The sequence below is a fragment of the Alligator mississippiensis genome, chromosome 3 (assembly GCF_030867095.1).
Source record: "Alligator mississippiensis isolate rAllMis1 chromosome 3, rAllMis1, whole genome shotgun sequence".
In the NCBI taxonomy this organism is placed as follows: Eukaryota; Metazoa; Chordata; order Crocodylia; family Alligatoridae; genus Alligator; species Alligator mississippiensis.
In genome coordinates, this window is record NC_081826.1 from 190,606,037 (window position 1) to 190,627,353 (window position 21,317).

A 21,317-nucleotide genomic window follows, 5' to 3' on the forward strand; every position below is an offset into this window, starting at 1 on the left:
AGTGTGCCTGGTACCAGCATGGGCTCCTTTTGAGCTTCCCAAGCCTCAGCATTCCTACAGGCAACAAATGGTCAGCCCAGCATTCCTGGGTGGCTCCCCTGGGCAGGAGCTCCTTCCCCTGTGGCAGCCAGGGAGAGACTCCCCTGGCAGCCCCAGCCTTGGACTTACATGCTCCCAGGGCCCTGCCTATATCTGGTCAGGTGACTGCCTGGGCTGGCTCCTAACTCCCTCATTAGGCTTGCTGCCCCCTGCCTAGCCTGCAGAGTTCCCTGGCTGGACTGCTTTTCTACTTAAAGGAACAGAGAATGCAGGGCTCACTGTTACATATGCCTCCTCTCATATCCAGGTTTAAAGATGAGTAGATTTATCTTTGCTGGAGTGATAGGCAGGGTAGGTCCAATGGACCACATGATATGCAGAGCAATGTTCCTAGATGGCTATTCAAAAGTAAGTAAGTAGAGACTTGATCCAGCAGAGTGAATATGTTCCTCATTATGGGATTTGGGATCAGCAGGAAGAGAAAAAAAACATAGCTGGCTTAGTGTTTTTTTTATTCAGGAAAGGTGGTGGGGAGGGTTGTCTGTATCACCAAATTCAAGAGCTATGCATGAGATTTGTTAATGAAGTATTTGCCTTCATAGCAGTTCTTTTTATATCCTTAATCTAAATTCAAATACAAAACAGAATAAATATTCCAATGTCAGTCAGAAAATCATGGGGTTATCACTTACATAAATTGTGGCCATCACTGCTAATGAAAGGAATGGGGTAATATTGTAGCCCCATTGAATTCAGTGGGGCCAGGATCTTGCCATTGACTTGAAAGAGTCCAGGATTCCCATCCTGAAATCTAGGGGGCCTGGGTACCTGGGTTTTTTGGTGTCTAGCACATCTCTCAGGATCGATCCCTAACTAAATACAGAAGAAGTTTGGTGAAAGAACTGTTTTGAGTACACAGCTATTACTTTTATTATATTTATAAACATTTCATTTCATTCAGGAAATAACATTATCTTGCCAAAAAAAGAATTGCTTGCCTTGTGTCCGGAAATGATAAATCTTTGGCTGCAGCACTTAGAAGCAAGGAAATGCAATTGAAATAACTGTATATACATTTCTAATACTTATGTTGACTCTCCATGCCTGATGGTATTAATGACATAGTATGTTTTATAATTCCTGTGTTTGCAGCTGGGATTTGCCTTGTAAAGTGGATGGGTAATTAATGGTATCAAATAAATTTGAATAGAGACAGGCGATGGTTATTTAAAATAAACAAAAAAATGAGAAACATCTGGTTAACTGGTAATGAGGCTGATGTATTAAACAAATAAAATAAAATGAGGTCTGTCTTGGACTGGACCCATCGCGCCATCTGGGGCCCAATGCTTCAATCTCAACCTTCACTACAAATGTTTGGAATAGTACAATTTGAAATAATTTGACAGGAATTGCATTCTCTTTTTATCTTATCATGGGTTCTTTATTACATTCTGACTGACTAATGGGAACATTAAATCAGCTTTCCCTGGTATCTCCCAGAGTAATACTTTGGGTACGTTATTAGTCAGCATTTACAATACACAATTCCTTTGTGCTTTGTGATATGAGGATATGAGCTAGATGTTCATTTTTATGTAGATGAGACAGAGTTATTTTAAGATGAGTCTTATTTGTTGTTCTGTTTTTGCCATTTTATCAGCTTGTCCTAAGAATTTGTAGGAAAACATAGGAATAAGCATTTAGGGCACTTGTACACATGATGATGTCACTATGTACAAGTAATGAGAATATCCTTTTGCGTAGATTAATAGCATCACACATTATGTGTACCCGAGTTTTGTGGATTTTAGATGAATTTGCAATGTTGCAATTTGGAACATTGCAGCCATTAGCTCATGCCCCAGCCGTGGGAGAGGCAGGCAAGCTCCAGGGGAAAAATGATTGGTCCTCTCACTGCTTCTGCCTTCAGCAGGCACCTGCAGCTAGCAGGATGCCTGGGGCCACCCGGGAATGGACTTGCTTGCCCCTGGGGCAGTGTGGGAAGGTGGCAGGAGGGTGGCTGGATTTGCTGGTGGCTGAAGAAATTGGCAAGGATGGTGCATGGGGCACTAGATGCCCGGGCAAGCTGCTAGCTGGCCGGGTGGTGACCCAGCTCAGAGGTGCCTGATCCAATGCTTCCCCGAGCCTACCTGGGCTTCCAGTGCCCCATGAACCATCCCCACTGTCTTCTCCAGCTGCCAGCACACCTAGCTTGCCCCTGAGGTAGTGCAGGGAGGTGGCAGGAGGGTGGCTGGATTTGCTGGTGGCTGGAGAAGGCAGCAGGGACAGTGTATGGGGCTCTGGAAGCCTGGATGGGCTCAGGGAAGTATTGGATGGGGCACCTCTGAGCAGGGGCTGCACTCGGCCAGCTATCAGTCTGCTTGGGCTTCCAGTGCCCCATGCACCATCCCCTTTGCCTTCTCCAGCTGCCAGCAAACCCAGCCATCCTCCTGCTGCATTCTTACACTGCCCCAGGGGGAAGCCAGCCAATTTCCAGGTGGCCCCATGCATCCTGCCAGCCGCAAGTGCCTGCTAAAGGCAGAGCAGTGAAGGGCCTGATCCTTTTTTTGTTTTTTCCAACATAGCCTGTCCACATCTCCCATAGCTGGGAGCTGACCTGACAGATTAATGGCCCTCTAGCCGCAAAAGAGGTGGGCAGGCTCCGCCAGAAATAAAAAAAGGATCAAATCTCTCACCACTTCTGCCTTCAGCAGGCACCTGCAACCCTCAGGAGAATCATATATATACAGTGATGGTAATTGAAACAGTGAGGTTTCAATTAAAAACTTACTATTTCCATTTATGGGGCATAAACGGACTGCAACCCGAAAGACTAAACCCTTGTCACATGTACAAGTGCCCTTAGGCTGCATACACACATTCAAATGATCTGGAAGAATTCTCCCAGATTTATTTTCCTGATAGAAAAATTTACCTAGAGATGTCTCAACAGACATTCAAGATCATCGAAGATCACAGAACTTGCAGTGTTGACATTTCACAGCCAGGGGGGCCCTGTGCACACATCTCAGTGTGCTCTGCAAGTTCCTTCAATCTGTCTGGAGACAGATGGTGGCAGTGCACACAGCAACTCTGATTGGCTGACTCAGAATCAACTCAGAATCAACCTGTTTCCCTGCAGCACAATGTGGGATAGTGAAGGGGGTGTGTTCTGCTCCCTGCTGGGCTGGAGCAGTAGAGTCCAGCAAGTGACACACTCTCTTCTTGGAGGGGGGAAGAGGGAAGATAAGAGCAAAGCACCCTGGGATGCTTGAGGAGTGTGTTGTGACTTCTCTTGGAAGGGAACATGTACAGACATTTGCTGTCACAGGATAAACTCTCCAAGGAATGATTTAACTCTGGTTGTTCCTGGGTTATTTTTATCTTGGAGCAGCCATTTTTGCTCTGTAAGAAAAATCCTGAACAGCTATATGTTAGTAGTTTCTCCTGGGAAAGCAGCAACTCTCCCAGGAGAGATGCAATGTCTCTCTGTGGTCTTTGTTCTTAGTTGCAGGTTCCAATTTAAATTGCACTTCTGCTCTGATTCTAGTTAATTGATTACATAAAGGCATAGTATCATTTCAGATTTACTGTCTTTGAGGGTACTTCTCACATTAATTTAGTGTATAAAAAAACTTCTTTACTGTCAGCCCTGCAAACTCCAAGAGGGTCCTGAAATTCAAACTGCATTCTCACAGCCTCATGCATCCTTACTAGTATCCCTTACTAAACTAAGATTGATAATATAATTACAGAGCAAATGATGCAATGTACAATTGTTCACCTCAGGGGAAGATTCTGCTGGTAGAACTTTATTAAACCAGCCTCTTAATAGGTCTTTTTAACACAGAAACTGCTACACAGTTTGCTCACTTGTCAAACTCCCATGAGGGTGAGTAAAAGTTGCAAAGGTCTGGAGACCTAATTGCTATCTTGGCCTAAACATTGGTCCGTAGTAAGATGTTGCAAATCTGTCCCCACATAAAAATTTTCTCACTAATGCTAAATTTGCTAAAACAAACAAAAACCTGCCTGAGCAAAAACATTGCTGTTGGTTTTCCTTTATTATTCTCCCTCATATCTTCTATCTGGAATGAAAGTATTTTTAGATAAGCCAAATTGGTCCTTTGAATGTGTCCAAAACCAACTGGGACAAATTCAAACTCAGTGCATGTGCACTGATTCCTACAAAGCTGTGATTGGTTTTACAGCAAAGTTGGTCTAGAATAGCAAAGTGTAAGCTACTAACAAAAATAATTTCCCTGTACTAGTAAATAGCATTTTTAGTATCATTTTTTATTTTAGAGAGACTTTCAAAGACCTATTGAATGTTAAATAGCCTAGCAATGGATAGATATAAATGAGTAGTACCCAACCTTTTTGCCTGGTGGGCCAGATTATCAGTGCCGGGTTTGGCTTCAGGCCAGATCTGACCAGTGGTCCTGATCTGGGACCTGGGTCAGGTGCATCTGGCCACACTGATGGGTGTTGGGGGCAGGCCAGCCCCAACACAGCCCCACATGGGAAAAGAGCTTGACTAGGCCCCACAGGAGAAAGGGGACATGGCCTGGCCCCAACCCGACCCTGCAGGGGAGAAAGGGGCAGGCTCAGCTACAGTCCAGAAGCAGGTGCCAGTGGTCACAGCCTGTGCAGCAGCCACTACTGGAGGCCACCAGTCCTCTTGGGAATGGACAGCTCGTACAGGGTGTGCTAGGCCAGAAGGATTGCTCTGACATTGCTGCTGCTAGGAGCTGCCTCCAGGTTGGGAAAGTGGTGAGGACATGGATACGATGCACTTTGACTATCAAGGATAGGTGGATAGCTAGATAGATAGATAAGTTGGCAGCTAGGGGATATCTCTCTATTTTCTCCTGTTGTCAATGCTTCAGTTCAATTCTCCGTAACTCAAATGTGCAATGGATGAAATACTTGAAACAGTAGAATACATTTTTTTCTATTCTCAGATTTAAAAATTTTGCTGAATTGGCCAATGAATGAAAGTGCTTTGGGTCCTTTCACAGTTTCTTTTCTCTGTGTATGTACAAAGGCTATTTTCTGTACATTAGAACAAAACTTACAGGGCTTCTTGGGCCTAAGTAAGGAGTAAGCAAGGACTGGAGAATCTGACTCATTATGCTTACCTTGGGGCTGAATTAGCCATAGTGCCAGGCTACAACTTGTAATCGTCTGTGTTATTGCCAGACTGTTCTGCATTAAGAATAGGATGCTGTGAAAAGGCACAAATAGAGAATAAGCGCAGAGCAATGTGAAAGAACATTTTCAGCATGTGTCTTACAAAGCCCTGCCAGCTGGCTCTGACTACTATAGACTGAAATGACTGTTTCTGGTAACTGGTCTGACTCAACAGTAAACTTTCACAGTGTGGCCCATTGCTGGTTGAGACAGCAGTTGTTTTTAAGAGCATTTTTAAAGGAAGCACAAAGCACTGTCAATAGTAATTCAGCTTCTAAATCAAGTTTTGGACAGCTATTGTTTTTCATTTTTTTCTTTTACTACAGTTGTTTCTTAAATGTCAGCATGGAGCAGTGAGGAGAGAATGTTGTAAATAGCTAACATGCTTTGCAAGCTGGCTCATTTTTCTTCCAATTAAACTTAGAAAAATATTCAGAACACTGAGGCCAGACCTAAGAGTTGCTAAGCACCCAACTCTCCAACCGAATCAATGAGATTTGTGAATGCTACGCCTCTCAGGATGGAGCCCACAGTTTGTTAGCATTGCCTACAGTACACATATGCAGACTGCTTATGGGAAGGATCAGATTTATGCATTATCTTTGTTTCTTCTGGGTTAATCCAAGATACCCTTCCCCTCCCCTCCCCAAAGAAAATAATCTAAGAACACATTTTAAAGCAGTTTCTAAAACCATATGTTCATTCCCCCCCCCCCCCCCCCCGTAACCATTTGCAATGCTGTTTGAGAGGTATAAGCTGGGTTGTTATCTCTAAAGTTCTTACCAAACCCCTAGATAAGCTTAAACACATGGCATTTCACACATTTTTATCATCTTGTGTTTCAAAGTTTTCCAGTGGGCTTTTTCTTGAGTTATGGGTGAAGGTTCAGGCTGCTTCCCCATCCATAATCCTGGCCCATATGCGTCTATTTGAGTGTTTAGATTTCCATTTCAAATAGGACATACACTAGACATACCAAGATCTGTATGTTTTCTCAAAGAGCCCAGAGAAATAGTCTCAAAGGAAAATTAATTAGAATCATAAAGCTCTTAAACTGCACTTCTTTTCTCCTGCTTAGCAGGAAATCAGTTGTACTTCGTGAAGCAATACAGCATTTTTTTCCAATATATACTTTCTGTTGTTCTTCCCACTCATATTGGTAAAGGACATTAACCATACATGAACACTTACTGCAGTTTTTTAAAAAACAACCATCTCATGCACTCATCCCCTTAGGAAGTTAATGAAAATATACCTGGATTCTACCTGTAGTCCAAGCATAGTTTTGAGATCCTAGCCTGTATCAAAGTGCAAAGTGAAGGCATTCTGGATGGGATGTTTTTCATTAAATTTTCTTTTTTGGGAGATAAAATGATGCATAGTATTTATTTTAAATTATATACTTTATATGGTCCTGGGTATGACTTTAAAATGCATCTGACTGGGCCAGCGTGGTGCGTCAACTTGTGGCAAGGTAGCTTCTATAAAATACCACAATGTTGTAACCTCCAAAGAAGGACGAGTATAGGGTGCCTCAGAACCCTAGCTCCCACCATCTTGTGGGTATTCCTTGGTTGGAGAAAGGTTAAGAGACAGCACCCCAACAGAAACATGCCCTTGTGGAGGTCAGAAGCACTTCTTATCTGTTGCTCTTTGGCAGAAGCTACAACCATTGAGGCACTGAATGTCTGGACTCAGTCTGGCCTTTGGATTCTGTCTCAGAGGTCTAAAAAGGGGGTGGTAGGTCTTAGGTAGCTTCCACTCTCCCATACTCTTGCCTAGATATATGTATCAAAGTTCTTGCTGTAATGGTTGCAGTACTCCATACAAGTGGATTCATCAGACTCCTGATTAGTAGGGCTGTGTGAAGCTTTGGGTGGTGATTCGATTTGGAGGAGATTCGGCCTGATTCAGTGGCCAAATCTCCAAATCAGAATCAAATCAGGAGACCAATAAAAAGATCTGAATCAATTTAAAGCTCTCTGAATCTTTGGAAAAGATTCAGAGCTTCAATGATTTGGGCAGCCCCCACCTGCTGCAGCAGGGATCTGCAGCCGGACTTGGAGTTGGTTAAGTAGGGGGCAGGGAAGGGGGGCTGGAGGAGGGGACCATGGGGGAACCCCTGCCAGGCCCCATCCCCTGCTTGCTCCCCTGACCCCCGCCTGCTCCTTCAGTCCTCCATGGCTGTCCCGCCTGCCCCAGCTCCCAGTTCTTTAAAAAAAAGCCCCCACTCACTGGTTGCTGTCAGGTGGGGGGGTGATCCCCACTGTCCCCCACTGCCCCATGCTGCATGGGGGGCTCTGCATGAGCCCCTGAACCCCCCTCACTCCCCCAGCCCCCCCCAGCTGCCCCGCCCAGCCCAGCCCTTTAAGAGATTGAGATTCAGCAGCAGCCAAATCTCTGAATCCGATTCAGCCAAATCAATTCAGGACAGTGATTTGAATCACTGAACTGAATCACTGTCCCTCAAATCAGCTGAATCGAAATCCAAAGCAAATACTAGCAGCTTCGCAGAGGCCTACTGATTAGACCTCTGATGCATACACCACGATCCAGACAATCAGTGGTTGCCTACTAATATACCTTATAAGTAAGTACTGGATAGCTCAGAGTGAAAAGTCTCTAATCACTAGTAGTAGACAAATACGCTGATATTCATAGTCAGATGTCCTATCATTTGGATGGTATATAGATGCCTCCCTCCCAAATACAGATATTTAGATTCTGTATATCACTTACCGCTAGGGCTGTGCAAAACTTCAGTTTCGCACAATTTGGCCCCCAATTCAGGGGCCAAATCTCTGAATCCAAATCGATCAGAGGACCCTTGCAGCCAAGCATGCTGGAGAGCCCCACCATGCTCCTGTGGGACACTCCATGTGCCCCAGCATCTCAGCGATCACGAGCCACACTGCTATTTCAAGGTATGTAGAAAAAAACTTTTAAAACTGTGCCTGTGTCCAGATCGCTGATTCACTGCATCAGCATCGAATCGTCAGATTCGGATTTGGCCAAATTGAATCGGGGAGTGTGATCCGAATCAACAGATAGAATCTCTGTCCCCGATTTGGGCCATATCCAAATCTGAATTGAATAGGGCCCATTTCGCATAGCCATACTTAACCTTTGTCTAGATATCCCACCCTATAAGTGACCATGACTTCCTAGAGAAGATTTCTCCCTTTACTTTCAGCTGTCTTTAGCTGGTCTTCAGATATCTTCCCCATACCATCAGGGGCTACTTACTCTTGTTTCTTTGCTATTTAAAGGCAAACAACAGGTCCTTTTGTCCATTTTTTGCTGCCCAAACAAACCCCTATAGTTACTTCTTAATGTGTAGACTGCTTCTACATCTATCAGCTAATTTTCAGAAAATTCAAGGTCTGGTGTTACTTTTTGACATAAGCAGACCCCACAGATGGGCACAAGCAAGCACATGCCTGTTGGAGCATCTCAAAGCAGTTTGAGACACTGCAGGAGGTACGCTAGGAATGAAAAAATGTTCCCTGCGCTGCATATTTGCAGTGCGGACTCTAAAGAAAACACAGTGGTAAAAAGCGGTGCAGGGTGCACTCCTGGAGCATGCCCTGAAGCAACCAGAGGCTTTGTCCTCCAAAGAAACACTGCAGCACCCAACCAGAGCATCTCTGACTGCTGGGTGCCCTGGCTGCTCCAGCACGCAAACAGAAGCAGAGCTTGGCTGGCAGCAGTGCTTGGAGTTGCCTGGGACCCAGACTCTGTCCCCAGTAGATAGTGACTTTGGGGTGGAGGGGACTGTGTGGGGGTTGGGGAACTATCGGGGTGCAGGGACTGTGTGGGAGGGGTGGGTCCCCTGCCTGCCTCTATGGCACACAGGCCCAACGGCCCTGCAGCAGCAGCAGCAGCAGCCATCAGTGGGCCCTCCGCCACTGCTGGCAGAGACTCCCAGCAGTGGCAGGTGTCACCTGAGACCCGGGGGCTCCATGTGGCGCACAGAGCTGGCCCAGCCCGCTGGCGCTAGCCTTCAAACAAAACCAAGCCAACTCTTGCCAACCCGATGGCACGCAGGGCACCTAGAGTCAGGAACCAGCCCAGCCCAATGGCCCTGCCTGCAGTGCCAGAAGCCCTGGGTGATGGCAGGAGTTGGCCCGATCTTGTCCAAAGGTGCATGCCAGCAGGCCAGGCTGGCTCTGTGTGCACTGGCAGGCTTCCAAATTGCTTTAAAATTGTAAGTATATCAATAAACCATTGTCCAACTGATCTCTCTATACATAGTGGCCTTTCATTTTAATCATGGAGGAACACAGATTTTAGGTACTTTAATTAGAGAATTTGGGTTGGGGTTTTTTTAGAGAATTTGCAATTTTTAAACAGGGAACACCAGGATCCCTGCTGATGGGACAAGTGGTGAGACCCGATTGGAGAAGCCTGCCCAGGGCCAGCACTGGGGACCCAGCTGGGGCCATTTGGGGCCAGGAGGACATGCTTCAACAGTTCTAAGTGTGCCACTGCAATGAGCACATCTCCTGGGTGATAGCTGCCCAGATGGCAGAGTGGGGGCACCAGAAGACATGACAGCAGTGCTGCATGACGGCTAACTGCAGCCACAACCCATTGGCAGCTGGCCCAGAGGTGCAAGAGACTTTGCTGCTGAGCCTGTACCACAGCCCAGGCAGCCATGTGGTCCCCGTCTGGGTCTGGCAGGCACACAGATATGGGGCCGCAGGTCCAAGGGGTGGATGCTGTCAGGTGGCAGCAGGTCACAGCCAGGCAGCAACCCCTACTGCCAAACTGCTGCAGAGAGTAGAGGGTTTGGGCTGCTTTAGCAATCCATCTGGCACAAGGGGCTAGTGTCCCCAGATTCCAACTGGATGGGTCTCAGAAGCTCCTGAGGGCACGTAGCCCTTAGCTGCTCACCGGTGCTGGCTCCAACCCCTAGCTCCCCCTGGCTGAAGATCTGGGAGGAGCTGGGCAGGGTCAGTTTGCCCCAAATGGCGCACACTGCCCCATGACAAATCTCCGGCACAAATTTGTGCTGCTGCTATTTGAGCTGCTGCAAGCACACATGCCTGCATGTGTGGACACACACTGAGTGTTCAGAGTATATATTTATCATTGTTAAGTTTAGATGTGCCTGAAACTAGCATCATTTGTATGGCATCTGGACAATCTTAAGGCTATGAATAGCACTGAAGTTTGCATTATCTACATTGCCTGTCTCTACTAAATACCCAAACTAAGATTTGTTCAGTACACTGGGTCTACTTCCTTTACTTTTCCTAAGAGGACTGAGAGGTAATATGGTTACATTTTTAATGACTACAAATGGCCAACGTTTTCTTCATTTTACATGTCATCCAAAATACAATGAACCATTTTTTTCCACATACTCTTTATTTGAATTTATGATTCATGGTCCAAAAGCTGTAGTACTAACCTTGTTTACTGCAGATGTGTAAAGAGATTTTACTTTTCTGGTTCTAGTGCATCATGAGTCTAGGGAAAAATGATCTTTCACTTTATTAAGTAAAAAGGAAATTACTCTACAAAAGCTGTGTCATATGAGAATTGGTTAACTGGACTGGCTAGAGCAGTCAGCCTAGTACATCAGTATTTTCTGTTGCAAGTAATATCTGTGGAAGAAACCTGAGACAGGAAATTCCTTAGGTTGCTTTCTGAGGCAGTGGGTCATTTTTCCCACAGTGGCTTTTTGGTATGACTTACTGCTGCATATTCTTCAGCATGAGAAATGACGAACCAGTCACTAGAAATGGACTGTTTGCTTACAACATCTTCTGAAGTTATATAACTCCCACATTTAATGTCTTTTAATGGACAAGGATGTAGTTACCCCTAACTTCTGGGTAAACCTTTCAAGACATTTACCTGCTTGTTTTCCTTAGTTTTTCTATGGGAGGGAGTGAATGGAGAGGAGGGTATTGGACCCAATGGCAAGTAAGAACCTTTTGTTAGCATTAATCCAATTTGGAAATATTAGTTTAATAATGGTTTTACATTTGGCTGGTGTACGTGTGGCTCTAAAAATTGTGATTAGCATATTGTTGACACCTGAAATAAATACATAGTCCAATGCCTACATTTCAGCAACGGCCTATATCCTAGACCATGGGCAGGTCCAGAATTTTTAAAAGGTAGGTACAGATGGTGAGATGCATCATCACATATAAAGCAACACATGTTTTTCTTTAGTTAAAAATAAACTAGTAGATTTAGTAATATGCAAGACCTAGGGCTGTATAAATCAGTTTAAGATGGAAGCAAAAACAAATATAACTTAATTGGAATGAGTTTAAAACAATCTGTAGGGCATAAAATAGGAGCTTCATTATCAGAAGCACCTAGCAGGTAGAATTGCCAGAACAAAGGACAGCTTGACTGGTGGAACATCAAGACTATTAAAGAGAAGAGGGCCATTAATACAGGTGGAATGAAGAGGTTAGAAGGGATCAGGTAGATTATAATGAGCCATGAAGGCAAGTGACTCCCTCGCTGTTGCTTGACTAGAAGTGTTGTTGTCACTGCCAGGCAGTTGGTTTAAACTTTGGGTGGACCAGGAATCAAAGGGGTGCATGTACACCCCCCTGGATGTGCCCTTCCTAGACCTAATATGTAGTTCTGTAAACAGAAGGCAAATGCACAAGTGTATTGGACAGATCTGTCTGTTGTACAGTGCCCAGCCTTAAATCTACTCTTAGGTCTATTCCATACTCTGCAATGTCTATTTTGCAGTGTGTCTATTGCATGCTGTAACAGATGATATTTTCCTGATTATTTATACCTGCATTTATAGAACAAAACTTTTACCCAATATTTGTATGTGCATTATAATCAATAAAAGAAAACATTCAAAGCAGGCTCCCTTGTAATAAACCCTGATGAGCAGTTTCAGGTCATTTAAACATAGTGGAACAGATTCTCATCTGGTGTAAATTAGCATAGGTTCAACGGAGTCCTCATTCAGGAACATTTTTCATTATCTTAGATTAGTACTTCAGACTATAGCTCTAAATCATCCAAAAGAAGTTTGAAGGGATGTCAGATCTGGGCACAGGATTGTAGAATGAAGAGAGTTCTCATGGGCATGTCTTCCTTTTCCATTAAGATGAAAAATCTCCCCATAATGATTTTTGGTCAGCTAGTGCCTGTATATAGATAGTGTCAAAACTGGATGGTTGCAAGATGGATTGAAAGTAGTTGGGAGCCAGAGGGCCCAAACTCCTCCAAAGCAAAGGTGTCAAACTCATCCAGCCCCACAATTAGATGACTGGTGAGGGGCTGGTCTCTGGGCCAGACTGGACTGGATTGGACCACCAGACTGCCCCCATAGATGTCCTGTAGTGGCTGGAGTGGGTGCCACTTGCAGCATGGTCCTGCTCTGGTCATTCTAGGGCTATACTGTAACCTGGGCAGCACTGGCCAAGCCCTCAATCATTTCCTCCACATGTACTGGAGGCAAAAAAGCCAGCACTGTTCACATGGCTGCTCACCCTATGTCCCCTCCTGCCTTTGGGCCTCAGCAAGACTTACAGGCTGGACGGAGGTCCTATCTGCCTCATGCCACACCAGAGATGTGGTGCCCATGCAGGGGAGTGTTGGTTTATGGATCAGCCCATCATGCAATCTGGCGAGCAGGAACCTGGACACGGGCAGTTGCCAGTGCACAGCATCCCCCTTCCCCACAGCTGCCCTGTACCTCAGACTTAAGGCACAGCACCCTGAGCGGATTTCAGCCCAGCACTAGTCCTGGCTGGTGTGGCACCTCACCCACTCCACTTTTCAGGTCTCTTTGGCAGAAAGCCTGAGGCAGCAGGTCCTGTCCATGGGGGAGCTCCTCATAGGTGCTGTCACATGGCCCCACACCGTCTCCCACTTCCACTTTCCTTTCCTGCAGAGCCTACTCCAGCTTGCATTCTGCAATGTGGAGTGGCTGCCACGTGCTGCACACAGTAGCCACTCTTCTGCTCTAGGAAGTTGTAGTGGGTGCTGGGTGAGGCCTGTCTGTTGCTTGTGGGTCACTCTGAGAGTCATGAGCAGCACTGGAGGCCAAATTACATGTCTGTGTGAGCCAGATACAGCCCATAGGCCAGATCTTTTACACTTCTGCTCCAAAGGAAGCATTCTCATATTTAAAGCTATGTAATGAACCAGGACTAAAAGAAGAAAATGCAATTTTCAATTTCAGTCAATGTAACCAGGATTTTAATTATTGTGTTTGTTATTGCTAGTGTACTATGAATCTCTGTCTATGCCATCTAAACAAAATATCCAGATATCTTAATGTCTTCTTTCCTCTTTGTATTAGGTTTTTATGGGCAACTTCAGACTTTCTGCCCCCCACATTACACTGACACTCAGAGGAACATGCAACATGGTGTCTCTTGTAATACAATTCCTACTTTTGATGACTGCCTAGTTCCCTCCTCAATGGGCCAAGCAGGGCTCGATGTTTTCCACAGAGCCTTTTCAGCTCATTCTGGTATTACAGGTAAGTGACTATTGTGGACTAAAAATACCAAGGCATCTACATTTCAGTCATAAACGTTACCAAGACTTGTTGCTTTGTTGACTCTGTTCCAACTCAGGATGATGCTTGATTTCCCAAAGCTCAGATGTATATCAGTATTTTTTAGGGTGTTTGGCTTTAAGGATGTGGTTCAGGCACACTGTATGACAGCTGGCATGTGTACAGATTGTGTTGGCCATATGGCTCTCTAAATTCTAAATTCCTCTTTGGGTGAGACATATACTGTCACATGTATTCACTTTGTAATACTCTCCCCTAAGGCTTGTATAGTCTTTCTACTTCTGTGATCTGCTAGAAGCATTGTAGCAGCTAGCCAGGATGACTCAATCTATTTTTTTTGGCCTTATGAAGCTTTGACCAATCAAAAAACATTGTTTTAGTCATGAATTTTAGTTGACTAGATTTACATAACAAGAATGGGCTTGGTGCACACACAGTTGGTCCATCTTCACATTCACACACACACACACACATGCACCACACAGAGTGCATGTGTGTCTGTGGGAGTGTTCACATGTGTATTACTGGGTGAAATGCTAGCCTTGTTCAGCATATTTGGAATTTTACCACTGGATTCAGTGGAGCAAAGTTTTCTCTCCCATACTAAGCAATTCAGGAGTTCATAGCATGGATTTTTAAAGAGGTATGTCCAGTATGAATTACTGTACTTCTGTGTAACTACTACAGACATCATCTGAACATTGTTCAGTGCTAACGAATGATTTCTATATTTTTTTCTAGTTTATGATCTTCCATCAGCACCCACAGGTATCTTTGGTGATTCGTTCCGCAGTGGATCTGAGGACACCAGTTTCCTTCAAATAAATGCAGTGGATCGTTGTCCTAGTCAGCTTTCCTCTGTCTATACTGAAGGCTAAAAATATTCCAAGGCACATCATAATACTCTTGCATATCATCTTTCCTGTCTGATGTTCAGGATGAGTGTTATATTATTGTTCATATATAAGACTGCTACATGTATGCACATGTATCTGTGCATATTCATATCTACTGGACAGCAGGAAATGCAGTCGCCAGTCAGTCAGCCTCACAGAAGTAACTGGTTGAAGGGGAACATGGTTTTAAAAAGAGAGAGAGAGAGAGAGAGAGAGAACCTTGCCAAAACTTTAGCAACAATTTCTTTTCTTTTGTTCTGCTGCATGGCAGCACTGCTGTTTTCTTAAAGGGAAATCAAAGACTGACTATAAGAGAACTGCTGCTGCTGTAATCCTTTCAAGCAGCACTGGTGGCATCATTTAAAAATGTGGTTTTGGAAAATCCTTTTTTAAAGACTAAAACCTGAGAACACTACAGACATTTTAAAGGCACATTTTTTGCACAAGCTATTTGTATGTGGTGCTTCCAAACCTAAACACACACACAAACACAAAAAAGGGAGAACAATTTAAGACACATCATGGAATCACCTGTTGGATGCATTGTTGCGGTTTCTTTGTGAAGCGAAAAACCACAGATAATGGATTTCCTGCAACCCTTGGTTTGGTCTTTTCTTCCCATTCCTCTGGCTTTTCAGTCTTGCAGAATGGCTATTACTATTTTTTCACTGCTTCTTCTGTTTTAGTATTTTATACAATGAATAAGAAGAGTGTAACTGCACTAGCTTAAATGGTACAAGGACTTCCTTTGTATCTTAGCACTGCTGAGGGGAATTTAATAAATAATAATCTTCCTGTATAATTTTTAACCACACTGTTGAATTTAATAGACAATTATATCCCTGTTCTAGATTCTGTAGGAAGGTTAAAAATAACCTGTAGCAAACAAGCATTTCCCATTAAATTTTGTAGGGTTTTATAATAAGTTTGTATAGAAGCCTTTCAAATCTGTATTGATCCTCTTTGGCTTTATCCCTATACCATTCTACAGGGTTTTTCCATTAGTGGCTCCTCCAGTTAAGGGTTTGTTGGTGTTTAGAGGTCCACAACTTGGCTGTTATTTTTTTTTTCTTTTTAACTCCATGCTGAAACTTTGACCTGCAAAGTTTCAGCCTAAGCTATGACCAAATCAGTTCAGCCACCCTTAAAGCCACATGTGCCTAGGGGAAAATGAAGTTTTGTGTAGATATATGAGTTTTGTCATCATTGTGCTCCCATGTAATTCAGAAGCATCTTTGCTGATTACTTATTTAAAACTATTTTTTAGCTTTTCATCCACGTTGTGTACAAAATCTTTTGGAATTTCTTAATGCATGTTAATGTTTGTTAATATTGTGATGGCTTTAGATTAGGGCCTGAGACAATATGAAGAACTAAGATCCAAAGAAATTATTGTAGTCCAGCAAGTTGCATGCTGCAAGTTGTCAGAGCTTATTCGCACACTAGGCCATAGGAATTCCAAATGAATCCTTAGTCTACACGACTGGATTCCAGAAGTCATTTAAAAAGCTACTTTACATGAGATGTTTTTGTGATCTATCAAGTAAAGTATGGGCCAAATTAATCTTGGAATTCACAGTACTGACTTTGCTGGAGTTGTACCAGGAATGAATTTGGGATAAGGGGTTTCTGAATATTGACAAAACACATCTGAATACACACACTCAAATGAGAAAGTTTAATCTATTTTATAAATGTAAAGTATACATTTAGAACACTTAATTTCATAGCAGTATGGATCAGCTTAATTCCAGAAATTCTGTTTTAAATCCATCCATTGTCTTCTTGCTTTTTCAATACTAGGGATGAACTTGGCCCTCTGTCTTTACTTGTGTCATTATGCCTAAATCAGTAATTTTTAATCAGGGTGTCCCAAGATCCTTCTAAAGGTGTTGTGGGGTGGTCCATTGTTAGGTATACAAACACCTACACATGATTCAAAAGATAAACTCAGACATTTCAAATAGGAATCCATAGTGTCCAAAACATTTGGACCTATTATAATCTTTCAATAGAAGAATTGTTGTTTAATTTTCTTGTAGTCAAAAAACAAGTAAAAGCTAACATATGGCACTTTCTGAGGTGTGCCTTGAATCTAGCAAGAGGTGCCTTGAGTCTTAAGGGGTTGATAACCACTGGCCTAGCTATTATGATGTACTGTTTGCAATGGCAAAGAATAGTACAGATTCACCTGAAGCTTCTCTACCAAGCTGAAATGCAAGGCAGTTGTTGACACAGACATATATATCATTTACATTTGGCCCAAAGAGTTAACCTTGAGTACTCCAAAGAGTACTAGACCTTGACTCTAGTAATTTTTGCTAGAGATTTAATTTTATCCTATATTAAAGCTTCATCCTATGGCCATGGAGCAAGCATAACTCACTTGGTCTTTTGCTTAAGGCAGAGGTCAGCAATCCCTAGCACACGTGGCAGAGCATGGTAGGCAGGGCCATTTTCCTCGGCATGCCACAGCTGACCTCGACTCTGGGCAGCTTCTGCCAGCAGCTGCCCAGAGCCCTGGCCAACTGCAGCTGGGAGGCTGCAAACAGCTGCATGGGGCTCCACAGCCCTGGCACCAGTTCCATGACTACCGCAGCTGCATGTGCACCTCTGAGTGCATAGCCAGGGAGGGGTCTGGGGCAGCACAACCCTGGCTCCTCCACCACTATCCACCCAGAAGTACGTGTACAGCTGCTGCCACCGTGGAGCCAGTGCTGGAGCTGCAGAGCCCAGCATAGCTGTTTGTATCCTGCCAGCCACCTAGTACAACTGCTCAGAGCCTGGGCTGGCTATGGAAGGCACCTGGGAGGCTGCAAACAGCTGTGCTGGGCTCTGAAGCCCCTGCACCAGCTTCTTGGCAGCAGCGGGTACACATGCAGCTCGCAGCACATGCAGGGAAAGGGGCTGGGGCAGCATAACCTCAGCCCCTCCCCTGCTATCCACCCGGATGCACACGTGCAGTCACTGCCAGTCATAAGAATCGGGCCCCTTGTGGCTCCCCCATCTCTGGCATGCCAAGTTGACATCAGTACAGGGAGAAATAGCTCCTTGGATATGTATGTTGTCAAATTAGCTAAGTTTACCTTCTAACCAAGACCCCACCAAAATGTGTTGATCACTTAGGCTAGGTACAGATATTCAAAAAGCCCGAAGCAAAATCTATCTAAGTTGTGTGTTTTTTTGTAAGCAACATAGTTTAGATCAGTAGTGAACAGAACACACATTCACCATCTGGTGGGGTGTGCTAATCTTAGACTGGGTTCTGCCATTTTAAAGCCAGTCTATATGTACTGTACTTCTGTTCTGTTACAGGTATAGACTGGTTTCTGATCACTTCTATCAGTACAAGTGTAATGTCTGTACCTGGCCATACTGTGCGTCACAAGTGGAGATAATTGCAGAGTTCAGATTTAGACCTCTCTGACCTTTGAAGCTATTGAAATACTTTTTTCTAGTCTGTGAATGCACCAACTATGCAGCAAGGTGGCCTTATAATGGCAAAGCACAACAGAAACAATAGAGGAAGACCAAATGAAAAGTGGACATTGACAGTTTTCCTTTTTATCAGCTAAGTTTGAAAAAAAAAATACTCTTAGAAGTCAATCACATGTTTTACTGGTTTTTAAAGTGCCTTGATCATAAAGTGAAACACAATACTGTCACCAGAAGTACATGGAGATGGGCTACCTCCCGGCTTGTTGAAAGGTATGCCTTGTTTACTTATATATCAAAGAGTGATTCCTCATGATTATTTCATTATTCCCATACGAGTACAGACAGACTTCAAGAGATCAACTTGGTTCAATCAGAGAGTTATAAGCAAAAGAACGCTTCTATATAATTGTTTTCTTGAATATTTAAATAGGGAATTGTTTGTCAAGTTACAGAAGAAAAATGGTGCTTATGGAAACATACAAAGTTTAATGCCAGAGTTTCATTCAAATACATGTGCCTAATTGATACGTTTTGTTTTAGATTGCTGGATAATGTTAAATTTCTAAAGGGATTTATATCTAAAAGATGGTTTTATTTTAGAAAATGTACGTTAGACAATATTATAATTAAGTAATTTACAATAATTCTTTTTATATCATTCTGTTTCTTGGCCTCAAATGGTATATTTATGTCTACAGTAGAAAAGGGTCTACACTGGAGTTGAAAAATGTAGCTTCAAACAGCATTTTGTATCAAAAAGAAAGACATTATAGTTTACTAATACCAGTTGCTGAAGTGTTGCAATGTTAATGCCACTTGTCATATGATATTGTCCTTTGTGATTTCCTTAAAGAGTTGTGAATGACTTTGTAAAAAAATCATCTAATTGTGTTTGTTCCCTTTTCGACTGTACAATTTTTAGAGCAACATTTTTAAACAGCACTTTTTGTTGTTTGTGTGAAGTTGTCTGTTTTATTATCTTTTATAGGAACAGAGACAGCAAAAACCCACATTTAAAAATTAACGGGGTGTGTTTTTATTAAGAAAAATCTCTATTTTATACAGAAAGCAGAGTATCTTGTGTAATATTTTTACACAAAGCACTTTGGTGGGGAGAGGGAGTGGAAATATGTTTTCCGTCAACCTTAAGACACTTGTACATATTTATACATCTTCACATATATAGATTTGAACTCCATATACCATACTGTATATCTGGATGATTTTACTACAGTGTCACATCTGTTGCATATTGTAAGTCATAAATCTTTTGAACAATTAGTTACACTTTTTTCTATTAATATGTATAGTTTTGTGATTTGTTACAGTTATGTTTCATATAATCGTAAGTTATTTTTGTCTTGCTTCTTGAAGTCCTTTTTATGTAAAAGGTAAAATGAAGGGTTTGTGCATATGGTACAAAATAAAACTGGAAATTTATAACACACTGACATGACTGGTGGAATGTCTTGTTGTGGGTGTCTGAGAACAAGGCTGCTCCAGCCATTGTTTTTCACTATAAAATGCTTAGTCTTTAGACTGCTTAATGTAATTAGAAACAGATATAAGGAAAATATTTTAGAGTTTTCTTTTTAAAAGTCATCTTTCTTTGGGTCAGAGTTGAAGACTGGATTTAATTATGGGATATACGAGGGCTGGGAAGCTGCAGAAAAAAATTATTGCTTCTGTGTGTGTTTACTTGGTGAGAGGGGGCATAAATAAAATATGAAGCTTTATTTAATTAAATCTTTTGTACTTTTAAGATTTTTTTACATTGTTGTTTTGGTTCACAGGCTTCTCCAAACTAAATGCATACTGGGATGAGGAGGAATTTAAGACTGATGCATTATTTTTCTAAATATGCCTATGGAATTCTAAACTCATTTCAGAGACTTGAACACAATGGAAATAGTCCCTAGTTTGTCTTATCTTTGGTGTATGAGGAGAGATGTCAAGCACGAAAGGCTGGTGCTCTATCAATGCCAGTTCTATACAAAAGGTAGGCAGTGTGGCTAACATGGCTAACCACCTCTCTGTTTTATACAGCAGGTAACCTGGACAATACAAGATACATTGGAAACCAGCTAGTTATCCCTCAGCCAAGTTCAAGCTACAATAAAAGATATTCCAGAAATGTTTTTAAATCATGCCAAAAATCTAAACCAAGAAATGGTGTAAACAAACATCTCACAAGGGGAGCATGCTTCAAGAACTGACCATTTTTAAAGACTGTTAAAGTTGTCAAGAAAGTGGCAGGCAGGAAGTAAAGCTGTAAATAATCAACAAACTACTTTGATATATTTGTGCCCAGGGCTCTGAAAATAACAAGCCAGATTCAACTTTCCTAAAAGTCTGTGGCAAAACTGAATCTTCTGAATCCAGAGAGAGCAAGACAAAATGCAGTGATTTAAATTTCTCTGTTTGTATAACTATTGACTTTGATGGAGTTAAACCTGGAATGAACTTTGCCTGATACAGTCTATGTTATACTAGATCTGAAATTAATAAAAGGGACTTGTCAAATGGTTTAGCCATTGTCCATGAGTTCAAATAAAGAGGACAAAGAGAGAATGAGGTTCTTAGAACAGAAGTAAAATGATTTTGAACATACAGTGTGGCAGGCCCTGCTCTACTTTCACGGCAGTGGGGGCAGGATGCTGTTGTCAGAAATGAGGAGGGCAACCAAGGCCTATACCTCTGCTGACCAGTTACAGCATTCCCTTCCCCACAGATGGGAGAAGTGAGGCTTCTTTTGTTTCCCATCACCTCCCAACACAACTCTTTGCAAGTTCTTCAGCCATTGCAGTAACTGCTAGTGACCACAGCCCTGCTTAATCTATGAAATAGTGAGGAAATTCTAAGGGCCTGGCCACACAATGGTGGCAGTAGCTCTGACTAGGTCCTTCCTCAGCACGCTGCCTCATCCTACTCCCTCTCATGCCCTATGTTGTCCTCTCACCCTAATACCTCCCATAGCAGCATGCTGCCACAATATTTGAGAGGGGGCAAGCAGGAACACCCTGCCACCTCTGTATTGCCTTACTCTTGTGCTTACACTTGTGCTGGTTAGATCCCCAGCTGGAAACATTAAGAAGGGATAGCTGAAAGAACAGAAGCAGAGGAACCTGAGGGCCTTGTCAGATGTTAAACTTAAGATGTGTTAACTACACTTAAAGGCTAGAGATAGACATTCAAAAAGGCTGAGCCTAAATTGATTCAGTCTT

At 42.9% G+C, this 21,317-nt stretch overlaps 1 protein-coding gene across 2 annotated transcripts in view; it reads left to right on the forward strand.

Annotated features, from left to right (window-relative positions):
- The window catches only part of GLIS3 (GLIS family zinc finger 3), a 345,944-nt gene extending 326,404 nt beyond the window's left edge, over positions 1-19,540 (forward strand). For both annotated transcript variants that reach the window (XM_019478202.2, XM_059724758.1), the window contains 2 exons: positions 13,538-13,720; positions 14,501-19,540. In XM_019478202.2, coding sequence (XP_019333747.1) covers positions 13,538-13,720; positions 14,501-14,637 — 320 coding nt within the window. In that variant the 3' untranslated portion in view covers positions 14,638-19,540. The remainder of the gene's footprint in view (positions 1-13,537; positions 13,721-14,500) is intronic.
- Positions 19,541-21,317: the final 1,777 nt, after the last annotated feature.